Source organism: Varanus komodoensis, unplaced genomic scaffold (assembly GCF_004798865.1).
Source record: "Varanus komodoensis strain SLA01 unplaced genomic scaffold, ASM479886v1 scaffold87, whole genome shotgun sequence".
In the NCBI taxonomy this organism is placed as follows: domain Eukaryota; kingdom Metazoa; phylum Chordata; class Lepidosauria; order Squamata; family Varanidae; genus Varanus; species Varanus komodoensis.
Genome location: NW_025336565.1, coordinates 1,311,680 through 1,330,537, shown reverse-complemented (window position 1 = coordinate 1,330,537; position 18,858 = coordinate 1,311,680). Strand labels below are relative to the sequence as shown.

The 18,858-nt window shown below is 62.4% G+C and overlaps 1 protein-coding gene across 2 annotated transcripts; it reads right to left on the bottom strand.

Moving 5' to 3' along the window:
* Positions 1–17,482: 17,482 nt before the first annotated feature.
* On the bottom strand, positions 17,483–18,529 carry KCTD11 (potassium channel tetramerization domain containing 11). 2 transcript variants are annotated; one of them, XM_044417176.1, is made up of 2 exons: positions 18,005–18,490; positions 17,483–17,764 (listed from the first exon to the last, which is right to left on the bottom strand). In XM_044417176.1, the coding sequence occupies exons 1-2, from the start codon at positions 18,416–18,418 to the stop codon at positions 17,483–17,485; spliced, it is 696 nt and encodes a 231-aa protein (XP_044273111.1). In that variant the 5' UTR covers positions 18,419–18,490. The 2 variants fall into 2 exon arrangements, with proteins under 2 accessions (XP_044273111.1, XP_044273110.1); XM_044417175.1 differs by having other exon boundaries at positions 17,483–18,529.
* Positions 18,530–18,858: the final 329 nt, after the last annotated feature.

Here is an 18,858-nt window from a genome sequence, read left to right as displayed (position 1 = left end):
TGCTCACAGCACAGGCGCCCTGCTGGGAAGAACGAGGCACCGCTTGCAGGAGGAGCGCAGGCGCAGGGGCCTTTCTCCCGCAGGCTGCGCCTCGGTCCGGGCTGGGCCTCCAAGGGCCCCGATCCCAGGTGCGTAAGGGTCGCTTGCCTCCCCCCACCCCCGTGCACGTGGCTCGAGGGGAAACGTCAAAGAGGCGGGCGAAGAGGAGGACGGATAATCCGGCAGAACCGGTCCTGCCCGAGGAGGATCCAGTCGGCGGGCGAGGCGGCTGGGCGGTGGGGGGCCCGGCGGGCAGGCTGCGTGGGCACGGCCCCGGGCTCTGCCCTGCCCACCGCTTTGCGGCGCGCGGCACTTGTGCGCTGACCGCGCTGCCCGGCAGAACCGCCGCGGAGCAGGGAAGCTGAGCGCCGTCACGGCAAATGACAGAAGCGGGCGGAACCAGCGGCTCGCCCCATCATCCACGGGCGCCTTGGAGCCAGGCACCCGGGCGGGGAGTCCAGAGGCTCGTGGCGGGGGGGCCTGGAGGCCACTGCCCCCGCGTGGCGCTGCTCTGCCCGCCCCGCCGGGCCGCCCCGGGGCCGGAGAGCAGCCGCGGGGGGCGAGTGACGCGCTGCGCTGGGCCGCGTCCCGCCCGAGCCGCGGGGGGAGCAGCGAGGCTCCGGACCGGGCGCCGGGCCTCGGGCAGGGGAGGGGAGCCGGGCCCGGGAGGGAGCCGAGCCGAGCCGAGCCGAGCCGGCGCCCGCCTTCCTGGCAGGCGGACATTCACCCGGGGAAGCCGCCTCGGCCCCGTCCCGCGCCCGCCCACCCGCCCACTGCGCGCCGCGTCTCCAGCAGGCCGGCGGAGACGATCGCGCCCGCCGGGGCAGAGCCACCTCCGGGGCAGCCAGGCGGGCGCAGCACCGGTCCGCGAGGGGCTCTCCGAGGGGGCTTCGCTCCCCGGCGGCCCCCGGGACGAGCACGCCGCCCCTGACGCCGGCACGGCCCCCCACTCCCCTCCACGAAGTCGCCCGGCCCCCTCCGGAGCCCCCGAGCTGGCGGCCACCGCACGCCGCGCCTCCGACGGCGCCCCCTCTCGCCTGCCCCGCGCCGCCCCCCGGGGGCCCCGCCGTGCGGGCGTCGCCCGCTCTGCTGCCTCACGCCCCATCCGGTCTGCCCCGCGCCTTTTCTCGAAGCGGCGTAAGTGGTTGCGGCCCCTCCCGGTAGGGGCGCGCTCCAGCCCCCGAAGCATTTCGGTTGCGCTTTCTGCATGTTCCCCATCCCCGAAGCGCCCAGGGCGGCGCGCAGGATCCTACGGGTGGCAGGAGGCCGCTCCGCTTGCGATGCCTTCCCTTCCAAAGCGCCCCCCCCCCCGACACCCCCACTGTGGGATCAGCCTGGCCAAAGTTGCTGCTGCCCAAAGCACCTCTCCAGGCCAGCCCGGGACACCGGCAAAGTCCAAACCCAGAGCAAATATTGACAAGATGCTGGGAATAAAATCACCAGGCCAGCGTTGAAAGGGACGGGGGGGGGGCACTAGGGGATGTGAATGGGCTTCCCCCCTCTTCCCCTCCCAAGACACAGCCAGGATTTGGTTTGCAGGTGCGGCCCCAAAGGAAGGTGCATCGATTCGGCCTCCTGGGCCGTGTGGCACTTCCCTGCCCTGCTGTAGCGCGAAGGGTGGGGGGGCTCCAGTCGCGGTGGGGGGGGCGAGGCCCGCCATCCATCCGGTGCCTGCAAGGACTGTATCAGCCTGGAGAGTGAGTGCCGTGCCCTGCAGAGGCGCCCACATTTCGGCCAGGAAAAGGGGGGCGTCCTCCCCCCTTCCCCGGTCCTTTGGACAACGGACCCTCGCGGGAAGCCGCTCTCTCCGCGCACCGAGGGGCTGTGGGTGCGAAGTCGGGGGTGCCCACAGAGCTCAGCTGGCCGGGGCCCAGTGCCTCTGCCGGGACGGCTGGCTCAAGATTAAGCAACAACATTCAACCCGGACCGTTTTGAACGAGCCACGGGCTTTGAAAGAACAAAATCGGACAGCTTTCTGATATTGCAAATGTTCGTAGGCGAAAGGATGGCTGAGCTGGATTTTATCCCTCGCTTGGGAACGTTGCAGTGAGTTCTGCCTTTCATATTCTGTGGCACGTCGTGGGAGGAAGAAGCAGGAGAGATACTGGGAGAAACTGGAATTCAGGACAGATCAAAGAAGTCCTTCCTGTCCCAACAGACAAACTCTGCAATTCACTTCCGCAGAAGTCGTGAAGCCCCCCCGCCCCCACGGGACTGGCCTGATCCTGATCCTCAGAGGAGAAAGCTGCCTGGGCCGCTTGTCCTGAGAGCGCCACGCTGCCTCCAGTGGGAGAGCAGCGTGCCTGTGTTTACTGGTTGCTGGGGAACATGGGCGGGAGGGAGCTGCTCGTGAGGTGCCAGACCTGATCCTGCAGCGCCCTTCTGCTGGTCTTCCCAGGAAGGCTGCTGACAAGCTTGCCCACGTCAAATTCTGCCTTTCCCTCCTCCATCCCATCCAGTCGCAAATCCCATATCATGTGACAACCAGCCCCTCTGCACTCCCCTCTCCCTGTGCCGTCGCACCACCTCCACGCCGGGGTACCATTCCCCACCCCTACCTTGGGCTTTCCTGGGCCTTTCCCCCTTAATGCACATTTAGACCCCCAACTCCTAAAGACGGCCATTCCTACTGGAAAATATCCCCAGAATTCACCTCTGCTCTGCACATGTGCAGAGCGCCGTCCCCTCACCTCTGAGAAACGTTGACCAAATAGGACCCAGATGTTCGGGCCAGAGGTTGTGGTTTTGGGGAAGGCTTGAGCCTTCAAACCTTTTACATTTAGTTGCAAATCATACTAGAGTCTTAACATGAGCCGCCCCGAGGCTTCGGCGAATGGGGCGGCATAGAAATGTTTTAATTAATTAATTAATTAATTAATAATGTTTAAGCAGGCTTCTAGCATTTCTATCCCCTTATGTTACTGCTAGTGGGTGACATGATGCAGGTTTCGCAAAGATTTTAAATTGGCAGATACAAACATATGTATATAAGAAGACTCCCCACCCCACAATTTTAGCAGTTTTGTGGCACCCCCCTTTTGCCACGGTGCACACGGCCACCCGCGAGCAAAATAATTCCTGGCGCCGCAAAGAGGCACCAGCGCAGTCCAGAGGGCGGCCTGTGCGCGTCTCCAGCCCTGCTCTGGCCTCAGGTTTGGCCTGCCTTGGGCAAGTCGCTGCCTGCCTCCTTTAGCTCCTTCCATCTGTGAAATGGGAACACCGATGAACCGCAGTACAGAGCGCACCTCCGAAAGTCAAACTGCCACGGAAAGAATCAAAAATACGTGTAAATATAGAAAGCAGGGTCCTGGGCGGAATAGTGTCGTTTTTAGAGCATTTTGTGCTTGTTGGGAGAAAGCCAGGTTCACCTAATTCTTTCAGGGCGTCTTGTGGCCCTGCAGCGAAAGCATGGGTCAAAGGCTGGGAGTCGCTGTGAGGACTCCCCGTAGGGGGGAAGGTCCGGAAGCTTCTCCCTCGCACGAAGACTGAAGTGCCAGACATTAATTTTCCTGACTAATAATCCCCAGGAAGTCCATTCAGAAGTGAGCAAAACCTGGAGAATTTCCTGCGTGAAGAAAGGCTTTTCCAGAGAAGAGAATACAAGAGAGAGCAGGACTGAAAGGAGGTGCAATGATCATTAAAGGAGAGATTGGGGGCGCGGGGGGGATGCTACTGTCCTCAGGGAAAGGAGTCAGAGGGATGAGCCGCACCAGGGCGGCTCAAAAGGTGACCCGCGATCACAGGTGTGCGGCTGTGAGCGGAAGGGCGGAAGAAAACAGGAAGGGAGAAAGTGAGAGGCGACATAGGAACTCGAGGGAGAAGCCGAGCAGGGGGGGCTCCGAGGAACAGGCAGCAGCTCCTCTGGGGGGCCTCGGGGGGCTCTGCCGTGCCGCTCACCTCTGCGAAGGGGTCCGTGCGGGGCCTCGGGCGCGGAGGCGGCTCCCTCGTCCTTTTCCTTGTTCGTCCCGTTGCCTTTCCTCTCTTCCTGCCCCGGACCGGCAGCCGCAGCCAGGTGGGTGTCGAGGCTCCTCCCCGCTCCCTATCAGCAGCTCACCTGGGCGGGCCAGGTAGATGCAGCGGGCTGGCTTCTCGCGCTGGGAGGTACAGAAGGCCCCGGGCACCCGCTCGCCCTCCCACCGGGCCAGACGCAAAGCGGCCCCCGGGATGGACCACAGGGCTCTTCTCGGGTCGTTCCTGGCTCGCCAGGCCGGTGCTGGGGCTCCGCTGGCCCAGGAAGAGCCCTCGCCCGACCCGGAGCTTCTCCGCGAATGTCTCCAGCCACCCAAGGGCCGCGTGTGGCGCTGGTTTCCCGGCAGTGGAGGAAGGAACTCTGCGCATGCTTAGGGGCACGGGCTGCTCCTTGGTGAGTCTGTCTGGGATCGGGAGCTCTTTCCCCGAAGCTATTTTGAAAAGAGGTGGCCTCTCCTTGTCATGCAAAGCCCGGTCAGTTTGCATCACTGAGGCGCGAATGGGCCTCGAACTGCAGGCGGGCGCTTCCACGCGGAGAGGTGCAGCTGGCACCTCTGGAAAGCGACTTGCAGCTCGCGGAGCCGAGTGCGAACCCGTCAAGAGCGCCTTTGGGGGGCGAGGGGCGGGGCGGGTCCCGAGGCGCCCCCTTGTGGCCACGCGTGGAAGAGCCCTGGCCACGCTCCTTGGCATGAACGCCAAAGCGCTTCTCAGAAACAGACCCCGGAGTGGGAACCTCAAAGCGCTCCCTTGCTCAATCAGCCTGATTAGCTAATAATGGCGTTGATTGCAGATTAAAAAACAGAGCTCTTCTTAATGAAAAGCTAAGAGGAGGACCCCCCCCCGCCTTAACCCATAATATGCCTGGTCTGGTTGTGTTTTTCCTGCCTCTGATTAAGCGGGATGGAGTCCGGAATTGTGTATGCTGGCATGAGGGGGGCAGCCCTTGAGGGGCCAAGCCTGGCATATGAAAAGCGAAACTACCCCCCCCCCCCCCCCCCCCGCAGACACACACACACACCCCCTCTTCTTGGAGAATAAAGACAGCATCTTGGCTCAGGCACACTTTCCCCAACCTGGTGCCCTCTGGAGGAGTTGGACTGCAACCAAAGCTTAAGACTGGAGAAATTCTCAGCATGGAAGAGGATCCAGATGTGAGATCGTAACATGAGAACTGCAGAGAAGGCAGAACCGAAAGGCATGCGCCTCTCCAGGTGGCCTGCCTCCCTGTGTGTGGCGGCCGCCATTTTGGCCGCTGTCTGTGCATCAGCACATCTCCGCATCAAAACGCCTCTTGCGCACATCCCTAGGATCACAACCTGACACTCCGTTATCGATCGAAATTTTAAGGCGATGGAACTGGGCTTGAAAGGGCTTAACGACGTCCAGGATCTGCCCTGTAGTAAGCTAATATTATTCAGCTGATATGCTGGGGGTCCCCAGCTCGGGCATGGCAAGAACACCCCCCCGGGGGGGGTGGGGGAAGGAAGTGTTCTGCAAAAATGTGAAGGAACCGGTCAGCCTGCAGGTGCTTCCTTTGGCCCGAGGCTTCCTGGAGCAAGCAGGGCCGTTTCACGCTGCCACCGCTCGCCGGCTCTGCTCTGTCCCGCACGCCGCAGTGCCAGGGGCCGCTCTCTGGAACCCAGGGCATCTCTCTGCAAGCCCAGGTGCTGGTCTGCGGGAGTGTGCGAACGGGCTGGCCCCTGTGGCTCGGGTGGGCTTCGGAGCCAAGCGGGGCTTGCGAGGCGCGTCCGGCACCTTGAGGGTGCGCCCGGCACATGCTCACACCCACGCTGTGGTTTTCCAAGTTTGCATTTGCTTATACACCCCCACGGGCCCACACGTGATCCTTGTGAGCCAGAGGCCTCGGGGAGCTCCCTCTCGCACTCTCGTGCACCACCTCTGTCCACTCTCGTATCTTCCCTGCCCTCGTGGCCAAAGGACAAGGCTCCGAGGGATCGCTGCCCGGCCTTCTCCTGCTCCCTAAGCTGTTCCGATCCCCGGACGGAGCCGAAATCTGCAAGGACAGAAGAAAGACCTGCCCTCAGGCTCCGGGCCCTGCTTTCCTACGGAGGCGCATGGGGAAAGCGCAGGCCACCCAGCACATGCTGCACATGCATGGGGCTGGCGGTTCGGGTTTCGTGAAAAGATCTTGCAGCCCCCACCCCCCGCCCCCGCAGAGTCGCTCCGGTTGCTCGCGGCTTCAGTAACCAAGAGGAGGATCTTCAGTCCTGCCGGAGCGTCACCACAGCCGGTCTGGCCCAGATTCTGCTTGTGGCGAACCAGATGCCCCTGCGAGTCTGCACTCGGGACACGTCCAGCAGCTGCTGTCCAGGGACACGCTGCCACTGGTCCCAGAGGGCCCACGCAGCCACCCTAAGTGATTCTCACTCAGGGGGCTCTGCCCCGCCCCTCCCGCTCTGCTGTGGCTTCATTACTCCCCGAAGCAACGGAATCGCCCTTTGCCGCATGCCCTGCTTTTTTCCTCTTCCCTCCCCATCATCTCTTCCTTTTGTGCCATATCTTTTCAGAGTGTGAGCCCATGGCACGGGCAGGGGAGTCCTGCTTTCACTGATCAGGCGCACAGCACCCGGAAGCCCTTTCGGCGCTGGAGCGGGATGAGCGTGCCCGCCGCCTCCTGCCCCGCGAAGCCCCACTCACTCCAAGGCGCAGGACACCAGTCCCAGGAAGAGGCAGGAGCCGGAGATGCAGCTCAGCAGCCGGACGGCTCTCTGCAAGCCACTGCCTCCTGTGGGGCCAGAGCAGAGGGTGTCGGGGGCAGGCGGGGAGGGCGAGGCCGCCGGAGGGGGCGGCACGCTGGGGGCCTTAATGGAGGCGTGGGGCTGGTGCGGAGGCCGCCACGGGCGGGTGGCGGGAGGAAGGCAAATACCCCCAGAGAGCGGGGAGGGATGTGAGAACAGGCAGGAGTGAGGGCGAACGGAGCGGCCAGACCCTGGAGGGCCCAGGGCAGGGCAGGGCAGGGCCGCAGAGCCGCACCGGCCGTGGGGGGCCCCTCACCTGGGTAGCAGGCCTTTGGGTCCCAGCAGGGCACTTCCACCCGCCGGCAGGTGGAGCAGTTGAAGACCGAGGCGGCTCCTTCTGGAAGTCGAGCGGAGGGGCGTCAGGGCCCAGGCCGGCCTGTGCCTCGAGCCCCCCACCCCGAGGGCCGCGGGCAGGGAGGGGGGAGCCCTCAGGACCGGTCGAGGCCCTCCCCTCAGTCCAGCGCCCGTAGGGAAGCCCCTCATGGGCCGCGTCCGTCGCGGCCACGGGCCGGGGCCTCCCGGCGCATTGCAGGATCCGCCCCGGGCCGGCACGCGGGTGGGGGTCCTTCGGCGGGCGCCCCCGCTGCCCTTCCCGAGCTGGGCCATCCAGGAGGGGTCTCGTGGCGGAAGGCGCGCCTGCGGGGGCCCGTGGGAGGAAGGGCCCGCCGGGCGGGGGAGGCTCTTGGGGACAGGCCCCCCAGCCCCCCGCCTGCGTTCCAGGAAGGAGGCTTGGAAGAAAAGGGTCGCGCCAACGAGCCGGAGCTGCTCCCCAGCCGAACGGCGCTGGATGAGGCACGGCTGGCGGGAGCTGCTGGAGCCTCACCGAACCCATTAATTACGGGTTGGGCGGTTGAGAGCCTCTTCGTGGGCAGGCTGCGGCACAGGGCGCCCGCAAAGGGCCTGCAGCCCGGGAATTTGAGGCCCTTCTGGCCGGAACAGGCGGCCTCAAACGGCGCTTGGCGGTGTGTGTGGGACCGTCCCGGGTTATGGGTTTAGAGAAGCAGCAAGGAAGGAAAAGCATGGGATGGGATCATAGCAACACTTTTCCCGGGGTCCCGACCCCTTCCCCAGAACTTACGGCATGCAGGTGGGCACAGTGCTGTGGGGGGGAAAAAGGGAGAGGGTTCTTGTGAGGGAGGGACAGGAAGACGCCAGCGGCCAACCACCGGGACTCTGGAGGCACCTCTGCATCAGTGGCAGGACTGAGCAGCTCTCTAGTGCAAATTGCACTTTCAGAAAATTGGGAGTGCTCTTTCTCCGTCCTTGCCCCCCCCCCCCCAATGAGAAGATACCCGTCTCATCCCCTTGTGTCACAAGGTCAGGGTTCGGCGTCTGCCATCCCCTCATCCTGGATGAGGGAAAGTATTTATGAGGAAAAATGTACTTTGCACATGCTCAGAGACATGTTTGCTCCAAAAGAATAGTCCACAGTTTCCAGGTCCCAGGGCGGAGCCCCTGACCAACCAAATCCCTGGATATACCTGTGTGGTTTGCCATACCTTCTTGGCCCTGCTCCGGCATCTTGACTTCATGTAGCCAGTTCCAGTACTTTGGAAAATCAGCAAGGCTTTGGTTTATTTCTGGGAAAGAAGAAAGCAGCCCCACCATGGCTTTCCAGGACTCGGGCATGGAAGCTCAGCCCGGGACCCCCGCTGGGAGGGACTCCGGCTGCCCCCTCCCCTGGCTAAGGGGCTGAAATGGCTCTCCTCCGGCTTTGCTACTGCCTGGAAGAGATGGAAGCGTCGACTGGCGGGTATTATGACCCCGCCCCTTGGCCCCGCCCCTTGCCACTTGGCCCCGCCCACCACCAGCATGCTGCCCCAGAGCAGAATTCGGCCCTTGGGCCGACAGGTTCGGCATCCCAGCTGCAGGCCGGCCAAGCCCCCTTTCCTCTCCCACCTGACTCTCCCGGGCCCCAACGGGAGGGCAACGGGCCACTGCCCCAGTCCCGAGCTGCTGGCCGAGGGCTCCCGAAGGCCGGCCGAGCGCCACGCAGCACCCAGCAGCATCGGCCATCAGCGGCCTCCCGCGTCCCAAAACCACCAGAATCCGCACCGCGCCACTGGGGAGCTGGGCCTTACCGATAACCCGAAAGACTCGGTGCGTCTTTTCCAGGAGTAGATCCAGGGACAGCTCGTCTGTGGAGAGGAACCCGGGGGGGCCGTGTGAGCTGCCGCCCCGGGAAGAACCGGCATTGCACAGAAAACTGCGCACGGGGCAAGCCCGGGCTCTGAACCCCCTGGGTGGCCCTGCCAGCCCCGCAGGCTCCTTGGGGGCTACACCAGGGTGAGGTGGGAGAAGCAGCCCTGCAGTCCTTGGAGGCGGAACGGTGGGAGAGGGAAATAATGACGGCCGGGCAGAAATAATCCCGTGGCTCAAGCTACACGGGGTGGGTGGGGCAGAGAGCGCACAGCGACAGCTCCCATAATCCCCAGCCGGCTGCAGGACGAGGTAGCCGAGAATTGTTTCCACCCCGGCTCCATTTTGCAGAGTTTTCAGTCCTTAAGTGGGTGATGTCTTGAGTCACCACAAGAAGAGGGCGAGCCACTCGGCGGATCCGGGGGCCAGTCTCCGGGGGGGCTGGGGTGAGTTTTGCAGCACAGCAAGCCCGGGCTTCATTCGGGCCTCCCGCTTTCCAGCTTGCCCGGGCCTTGCTGGGCTGTTTATTTCTAATTTATTAAATTTATATCTCGCCTTTTTCTTGTTTAAAGAACCCAAAGCAATTTACATCCTCCTCCCCCTCCTGCTTATCAGTGTAACAACCACCCTGTAGGGTTGGTTGGACTGAGAGGCTGTGTCTCGGCCCAAGTCACTCAGTTGGCTCCCTGGCCTGAGTCCCAGACCCACCGTCCTAACCATTGTACCACACTGCCTCTTGAGTTCAGGACCCTCTGCCTTTGCGCTCCTCCTCCAGGGCACTCACAGGCCCTGTTTTCCAGGGAATAGTCCTTTACTCCTCTGGAGGGATCATTTGACCACAATCTTCTGCTGAGAAATTTTCTATTTAAATTAAAGAGTAATTATCTCTGTTTTTTCACCAATATATTTCAATTAGCAGACACAAGCTGTATGGAAATGGTATTCTCTCTTTGCATGTCTCCTTTTTGGCAATGCATCTATGGCCACCCAAGAAGAAGTTCCCAGCTCAGGTGTTGGAGAAAACCCCAGCGCACGTCTTAAGCGTCAGGCCAGCTTTTCCCAAGTTGTGCAAACTTGCAAATGAATTTTCCCCCCATTTTGGGGAGATTTGCACTTGTGCCAAAGTGCAGCAAGTGGAATAAAATTCTCATACATCCTTTGAAAAAACCCAATGCCACCTGTGAATGGACGGCAGAACCAATCACCGACAGTCTGATTATACAAAAATTGTAGAGTCGGACAAGTCCCAGCAACAAAGAGGATGTAGAAAGGGTGAGAAATACACCGCGCAGAAAACAAAGAAAGCGATCCTATTTTCGTTGTATGACGAGAAATGAAAAAATCAAGGTAATACAAGGTAAAATCAATGGGAGAAGAAATACAGGAAAAGGCGCAACCTGGCCGAAACCCTAAAGAAAGGGCCGCTTGGTTGTTTTGGGTGCCCCTGTACCTAAGGCCAGATCCGGGGAGAGGCCGCCTCTCCACGGGTATTTGGTGCAGTTCGTCCGGTTGTACCGTTCCCTGTACTGAGCGCAGAGGCTGGCAAAGCGGAGCCGCAGGTTCTTGAACTGTGGGCCGCAGTGGACGCAGCCCCCTGCCCGGGGGCTCCTGCTGGCCAGGAGGAGGAGGAGGAGGAGGAAGGCTGCGGCTGAGGCTGTGCCAGGGGTCCGAGAGGCCATGGAGGGGCCCCCTCAAGCACAGGACGGGCTCGGGTGTCCCACCAGCCGCTCGGTGCCGGAAAGGCGGGGGTCTTTGGCGCATTCTGGAACCCGCTGCTTTTATGCATTCGTTTTGGGTCGGGGTTCTGAGCAGTTGCCTTGGCGGCCCGTTCGAGAGGACTGGGGTTCTGATCTTAAAGCGGCGGGATGACGGGGCCCGACAAGGAGAGTCAGTCCCCCGGGACGAGGAAGGAAGGGAGATATTGCAAGAAGTTTCAGCCATTTATTGGCAGAAGTTTCAGCCATTTATATAATCCAGGAATTCTTCTCTGACAGAGACATAGCGACAGCGTGGTTGGTAACCGAACTGTCCAAGAGCTTCCATTGCTCAGACAGGGGCTTTTATAAGTTGTGGGTCACGTACAGAGTTTCAGGGCAGTGATGAGATCCTGAATGGGTGAGAAGGCGAGCACAATGGGGAAAAACAGACACGCTGAGGAATCGTGACAGGCATCAGGAAAGGCATCATGATTCATCAAAGGCTCGAGGAGCAGATAACAAAGACAATCAGGAGCTGCAGAAATCGGACAGGTTTAAAATGTTGCGGGTTTTGCAGGGTTTTGCAATGTAAACATACCAAGCCAACTCACACTTTGACTTTGAGTCAAAGTGTGAGCTGGCTTGGTATGTTTACATTGCAAAGGAAACATAGAAACAGAGTGAGTCAGAAGGGGTCTCCTGGGCCATCTAGTCTGACTCCCACAGCTGCGGCTGGCAGCTTCCTCTCAAGGAGCTTGCCTTGGCTGAAAGCAGGTGGATGATTAGCATTGCTGAAGGCTGATTTTCCTTCCCATCTTTTATATTAAAGGGCACACAAAAGCATATTGTTTTATTTGTGGATTTATTTGGACTTTCCCAACACGTTCTTTAAAAGGGACAATGTTTATTTTTAAGTGTAACATGAGAACTTCTGATTTCATAGCTCTTTCCAAAGGAGTCAACATAACACTTTAAACCAGCAGTTGTTTGTTATTCATGTTCATTCTTATTTTACTTATTACATTTTGATCCCGCCCCGTCGCTCACAGGCTATCTGGGCAGTGTACAATTTAAAATAATATATACTGTAAAAGTTATATTAAAAGAGAATACTCCAGTTAGACTCCCGGAGTGTCCCAACCATCACATCTAAAAAATAAAGAATGATGGCTATTTTTGTTTAACCTTTGGTTAGGCATGAGGAGATGAAATAGGGTTTGTCTGTGCTTTATGAACAGAATATTTGGTATTTTTGAGGGTTGATTTGCTTAGAAAGCCACTTTCAAATATTGAGGCACCGGTCGCAAAAGCTGCAGAAGGGCTTATCATGGGATGCTCAAGCCTGCCTCAGTGGCTGGGAGCACAGGCGCTGGCCATGCCCATTAGGCCGGGGGGGGGGGCATCCTGGCCACCTCCCTGCCTGGCTGGAGCATGCTGGGAGTTGTAGGCATTCTCTGCCTAAAGATGCGTGCCTTTCCTGGGAGTATTTATTCCTAAGTGTTCTGCACAAAAATTTCAAAACCACGTGACAACACCGTTCTTGGAAGCAGCTCTGGTGCCAGGCATAATGTGAGGCGAGGCGAACCCAGGATCGCGCGGGGCCGGAGGGTGCCGGGGGGAGACGCTTCACTGCCGGCCTGGGAAAGTTCGGGTGCAGCGGCACTCGCGGGAGGCATCCGGGAGCTGCCCTGCAACCTGCCCCCCAAAAACACAGTGGGAGCTTTCCGCAGGGCGGGCGCTGCTCTCGGAAAGGCCACCGCTGTGGCGGAGCTCCGTTAGTTCCGGAAAGAGCAGCAAGCCGCCTTCTGGAAGATGCTCTGGGAGGCCGGTGGAGCCTATGGGGGGAGCGCGGCCCACTGGCCCCCAGCCCCGAGTCGCCCATGGCTTGCCTGAGGCAGCCGACCCGAGCCTGGCTGGGGGTGGCAGGCAGCTGGGGCGGCCCCCGTACGGGTGCACCGGGTGCACCGGGGCAGGAGGGCCGGGTGCTCCCTGGCACCCCTCACTGCTGCCGGCCACCCCAGGGGCGCTTCCGGACCAGGCCCAAGGGCATCCCCGGAGCCAGGTCCCTCGGCCTCTGGGGCTCCCCCAAACGAGGCCCTGCCCCAGCTGGGTCTGGGGCTGCCTATCCATAGGGCCCCTCTCAAACTGGGATTCTGCTTCCGGCAAAGCAGCGCTGCATTCCACTCTGTGCCATGCGTGGGCACAGAACTTACGTCTGGGAAGAAATGCACTCTGCACATGCTCGGTTCCCGGGGTTGGACTTCTTGAGTAGGGGCCTGTTGATGCGGGGAGCATCTGAGGGTGAGGCCCGGTCGGAGGTGGCCCAGCCGAGGCCCGTTCAAGCCAGTCACGGCGCTTGGGCGGCGGGCAACCCCCCCACACACAAACACACCTGTGCCTTTGCCACTCCTGGCACGGAGCAGGCAGGGGAGGGGCTGGAGGCGAGGGCCGGCGTGCCGGGTGTGCGAGCGAGCGTGCGTGTGTGCAAGCGGGAGGGAGCGCCGGGCCCGAAACAGGCAGGAGGGCCCCGAAGGGAGGACGTGGCTATGGCAAAACCCGAATTTCGGCTGGGAAGCCGCCTGCTCCTGCCAGACCTCGGCCGCGGGGCGCGTGGTGACTCAGCGGGGCGGTGTGCCTCGGAGAGGGCAGGGTGGCCTCGGTCTGAGCAGTGGTGTGACTGCCTGGTGCCCCACCTGCCTGATGAACCGAAACCCCACGGAAGAGCCGGAGGGCGTGCGCTGCAGAGGTGCCTGCACACACGGAGCGCGTCCAAGCGGAGCGGCTCCGTCCGACGCCTTCTAAGCCTGCCAGTATATTCCCATTTTGGCAGAATAACCCCCCTGCTGAAAGGCAGCCCAAGGCAGAGGCATCGCAAGGGCACGGGCCGGGGGCCTTGGGGCTCTGGGGGGGGGTCCCCAGCAAGGCCCCGCTGCTTCTGCCGGCCGCCGGACGTCCATCGTGGGCAGGAGAGCGCCCACTAAATCCCAGCGCAGTGGGGTGCCCTGGGCTGCAACTCCAGGCCTGGCCACCCTTCACGGAAACAGGCAGCTGGGCCCCCTCCGGGCCACCCGGTGCCCTTTCCTCCTCTTTGCGAAGCAAAGCAAACACCCTTTGTTGCCAGGGTGTGACCTTTATTGCCAGGGCGCGTCTGGCGGCGAGGGCCCGGGTCTCGTGTCTACCGCAAACAGGAGTCGTCCTCCAGAAAAGGGGCGCGCCCTGCCCCCCCAGTGCCCCGCTCATGCGAGGCAGCCGACGCTCAGCCCCCTTGGCTCCTGCCGCCCCACGGGTGGGGGCAGTGGGGGCAGCGAAGGGGGCTGCAGTGGGGAGGCAGAGGCCTGCGGGGGGCCTGCAGCGCTCCCGCATTGGACCCGTCCGGCACTGGACCGCGTGGGTCCGTTTCGGTGGCGCCGCCCCTTCACGGAGCACTCGAGTGCGCCGAGGTGATGCGCTGAGACATGTGCTTGTGCGTTGCTGTGCAGTGTGTGCATGCAGCTCGCACCGGTGTATTAGCTGGCTGGGGATCGTGGGAGGGGTAGTCCCGACGGCTCCCGCTTGTGACCGGCTGTGGCGCCCTTTTCTTGTGCTCTGGCTGGGAGAGAGCGGGAGGCGCTTTGCCCCCTGCCGGCTGCCGTGCGGGACGGGGACGCCTTCCGAATGGAGGATTGTGCAGCCTCACAGCAGCCTTTCTGGAGAGGGTCGAGCCGGGCAGCCGGCGGGGGCTCTTTTCCGACTCGCCCTCCCAGCCCCGAGCTCCCTCTTGAACGGCAGCGGCCTCTGGCTGCCCCCGTTGCTGAGGGCTGGGCTGGACCGCTGTGGGTCTGACCCCGCCGAGCGAGGGTCCGGCCGCTTCCCTGGAGCGGCGTCCCAGCAATTTCCGGCGGCCCCACGGGAAAAGCCCTCTCGCCATCACCCTCCAAGCCTCCGAATGGGGCGGGACAGGGGGGCCTGAAGTGACCACCTGAATAGGCAGTCGTGGGCATACGGGACTACGTGCTCCATCATGCTCCTGGCACGTAGCCCTTCCTAAGTCAATGCCGGCACTTTGCACTGGGCCTGGGAACAGACGGGCAGCCCGTGAAGGTGAGACAGGGCTGCTTCGGGGGGGCCCGGCACACGGCCCCCACTGAACCGCTCGGTGCTGCCCCGAGACACCGCAAGGGGCGGGATGCAACATTTTTTAAATAAATAGGTGCTCGTCCATGTAACGCACGGGAGCCTGGCAAAGGGGGGGGGCTGCCCAGCAAGCCCAGGCTGGGGGCCCCGGCAGCCAGACGGGCGCTCCGGATGGCCCTTGGATGGGAGGCTGTGGGGCATGCAGGCCTGCCTGTGTTCTCCCGCTGCTGGGGAACATGGGCGGGAGAGTGCCTCGGCCCCTTTCCCACTTGTGGGTTCTGTGACCTCGGCCTGACCCGGCAGGGTGCTTTTTCCACACAACTGCAGCTTGTACAACACCCCACCCACGCAGCCCTCCCCTCCACTGCCCACCCAAGAAGCCCGCTGAGAATTATGGGATTTGTAGTCCCAACACAGGTCAGAATTGCGGGAGGCTGCTCTAGGGAAGGGAAGCCAGGCTGGGCGAATGCTGTTTCTGCCCCCAGAGGAAGCCCCCCCCCCACATCACCCCGGCTGTGCAGTGCGGTCAGACAGGAAACTGTAAAAGAAAAACGGAAGCCAGCAACAACAGGACTGGGAAAATGCTATTATTATTATTATTATTATTATTATTATTATTATTATTATTATTCAATGTTCATCACAAAGCTCAGTCAGCTTGAAAGTGGCTTGGCTGTCCTCTTTTCCCTTCCAAATTAGCAATCCCTTGCAAAGACCCCGCCCCGCATTCCCAAGCCGCGGAGGCACACACTGGCTGATTTTCCACCAGGATGCAGCCACGGAGCAGAGACCCAAGGAAATCCGCCGCTCCGGCCTCCCCTGGGAGGATCCCGCACTTCTGTCCACACGGAAGTGCCCACAGGGGGGCGACCGCTTCCTGGTGCCCCTTTCTCCTGTACCAGGCCATGGGATGCCCGCCCGCCCCCAGCCCACCGCAGGCAGCCCGCTTCCGTCCGTCGCAGGGTCTCACGCCGAGGGGGCTCTGGGGCAGAGGGGCATCCCGAGGCCGAAGGGGCAGGGAACTGGCAAAACCTGCAGGGGAAAGGAGAGGAGAAGTGGGGAGGAAGGGGAGAGGCCGCGGCCCCGCTGGACCAGCGGCACGACAAAGGCCAGCATTCTCGCACGCCCGGCCGGAGGACAAAGGCGGCTTGTCACGGCAAGGAGGGCCAGGGCAACCCCTGGCTCCGCTCTGCACGTACCACCCTCCACCCACCGCCAGGCCGAAAGGCGAGCGAGGCTCCGCCTGTGGGCACCCGCCTCCCACCCGCCCACACACCCCACCCCCTGGAGATCGGGGGGAGCCGCCAGGGGCAAGCCACCCGCCACCCGGGCTCCAGCACCTTTCCTGCGTCTCTCGGGGTTCTGGATTCTCCAGGAGGTTGCGCCGCTCTCTAGAGACTAGTCCAAGGCCTGGAAATGGCCCTTCTCCAGTAACGTGTCCCTGCTGCCGGTCCAGCGATGCCGGAAGCTCACCCCCCCACCCCCTTGCGGGGGGGCAGACATGTGTGCAGGGGCTGCAGACGGCTCTCATGGGCGCTTTCCACTGCCGGCATTTCTGGGAACACCTTGATCCAAGACCCGAGGTGCAGATTTGGGCTTCCCTGTCTGGGGGGGGGGGGCGCCCCTCCATCAGACCAGACTCCCCCTTTCAGAACCCACCCATCCTCCCCTGCGGCAAAACTCAGCTGCCACTGCCAATGTTTGCGCTACTTGGAGCGAAGGGGGGCTTTCCAGCTGCCAGCAGACACCACCCACGGGCCCGCTTGCAAGAGGACCCCGGCGTGCTGTCATTCCGACATCTTCCACCAAATGTGGGGTCTAAACACCACCTGATCGGGAGGAGAGCGCCTGGATCAGGTCCTGAGCTCCAAGCGTCCGCCCTTCTCCCGTTGCAGCTGCTCTGGCCGCAAAGCGGGTTTTCCCGTGGCGGGAAAGGCCCTCGTTGTTACAGCTCACCTTAGAAAGGGCCTGGGGCCTCTTGACCCACTGAGGGTGGGGCGCCCTCCCAATCTTTGGGTGGTGCAGCCATGTCAGTCGGTCTCCCTCCCTCTCGGTCTCCTCGGCCTTCTGTCCCCACACGCAGTGGAACCCAGAAGGTTGGACGCTCCGGAGCAGCAGGGAAATGCGGGTGGCGCTTCCTGCAAGACGGGAACATTTCCCTGGGCTTTCAGGCCGACTGCCTCACAGAGACGGAGTTTTCACCGTGGAAAGGGGGAAAATATTTTAAGACACCTCAGTATAACTCCAAGAAATTAACAAGCCGCGTTAGCAACCACGGGGTGCACGGCCAGGCTGGTTCCAGCCCCCACTTGGCCACGAAAGGCTTTCGGCCTGACCCACCCCCAGAGCTGTCGTGCAGACAAGTCGGCGGCACTCCTTGCCAAGGGGAAAGGAAAGATGGGATAGAAATCTAACGCGATTTTGACTCGGCGCTCAGCCCAGCCCCCTCCGGTGGAGCTCCCTGCAGGTCTGATGACCGAGCACCCACAGCTGGCTGGGGCCGGATGGGTGCTGTAGGGCCGCAAGCCTGGAGAGCACCCGGCGGGGAGGTTTGGTTCAGAAAGTGAATGCTGGCACCCCTTTCGAGTCGGGGAGAAACACTCCCCCCATATCCAGAAGAGGGTCGCCACTCATGGCCGGGGGCTGGATGCACGGGGGGCTGCCACCGCAGGCCCCCTTCGTGCGTGCCGCCTCTTCCTTACCAACCCGCCTCTCCTTTCGGACGGGGCTGATTGTCAACAGGCGCCCTCCGCCAGGCGCGGCGCTTCAGTGCCGGACGAAGCGCAAGGAACGGGCGCTCAGGATGTCTGCCGGGTCGGGGAAGACCGAGTCCACCCGGAAGCCCTGAGCCAGCGCCAGCTTCAGCACCTCTTCCAGGAACCCACTGGCAGTTCTAACTTCCCGGCCACCCACGCACAGGGAGCGCAGCCGCTGCTTGGCGTATTCCGCCGCGGGGAGCTCCGAGGGGCGTGGGGTCCACTCCAGGCACAGGTGGTGGCAGGCTGCCGTGCCCACGGGGGAGATCTCCAAGGACCGGTCCCCGGCCTCCTCATCGGTTTCGGCACCCTCGTCGGCGGAGTCGCCTGGGCAGGCTGTCGGCTCGCCGTTGGCATTGTCCAGGCGCCTCTTCCTGCCCCTCCCCTCCCCTCGGTGGGCGGCCCCGGGGCCCCCCTGGCTGCCGCCTCTGGGCTCCCCCTCTGAGGGGCTCAGAGGCTCTGGCTCCCTCCGGGACCAGTCCAGGGCCTTGCCGGGAGGCGCTGCCCCCGAGCCGCCGCCGGGCGCGTCGGCGTGGCTCAGGCGCCTCCGCAGCAGGGCCAGGAAGTGCCTGTCCGTGCAGAAGACGTTGGCCGTGAAGACGTGCAGCGAGCAGGCGCTCAGTTCATAGTTCTGGGGCCCGCGGCGCACGTTGAAGTGCACCCGGCGCTTGCACACGTCCACGTCGGCGTGCAGCACCGCGTTGCTCCGCTGGCGCCAGCGCTCGGCCTCCACCCGCCGCAGCTCGTCCAGGAGCGGCCGGATCTGGTAGAAGTCCGCTTCCGCCCGCAGCAGCGAGAGCTCCGCGTAGCCCTCGGGCAGGTCCAGCCGGCCGAAGCGGAGGAAGTTGAGGATGTGGCGGAAGGCCTTGCCGTCGCGGTCGATGAAGTAGTTCCCGCGGCTGTCGGTGAGGGCCGGCTGCGGGCCGCGGAACATGGCGCCCAGCATGGAGTCGGGGAAGCGCGTCAGCGTCTCCAGCGTGGTGCTGTACAGCTTCCCGCCCACGTTCAGGGTGACCAGGCCGCCCGGCAGCCCCAGCGCCTCCCAGGGACCGGGCATCATCGCAGGGCGAGCGCCGCGGCCTGTGCCGGCAGAGAGGAGCCGATGCGTGCCAGCCGTCGTCTGCAGAAGCTCGTCGCTGAAGGATGCGCTGCGCCGGGAAGTCCACCTGGGAAGGGTCCCTCTCTGGCACGGGTGGAGACGGGGCAGTGCTGCCTCCTAGGCGCTGCGGCAGTTCATGTACAGGCTTCCCTGCTAAACGATCGACCTGGTTCAAAAACAGCAACAAACCCACCTGAGTCATCATGCTCATTAAAAGAAGCCCTGACTAGTTCATTCCAAATGCCCATTTTATTTTTGCATGTTTACCTACTGCTCAGCCAACCCCC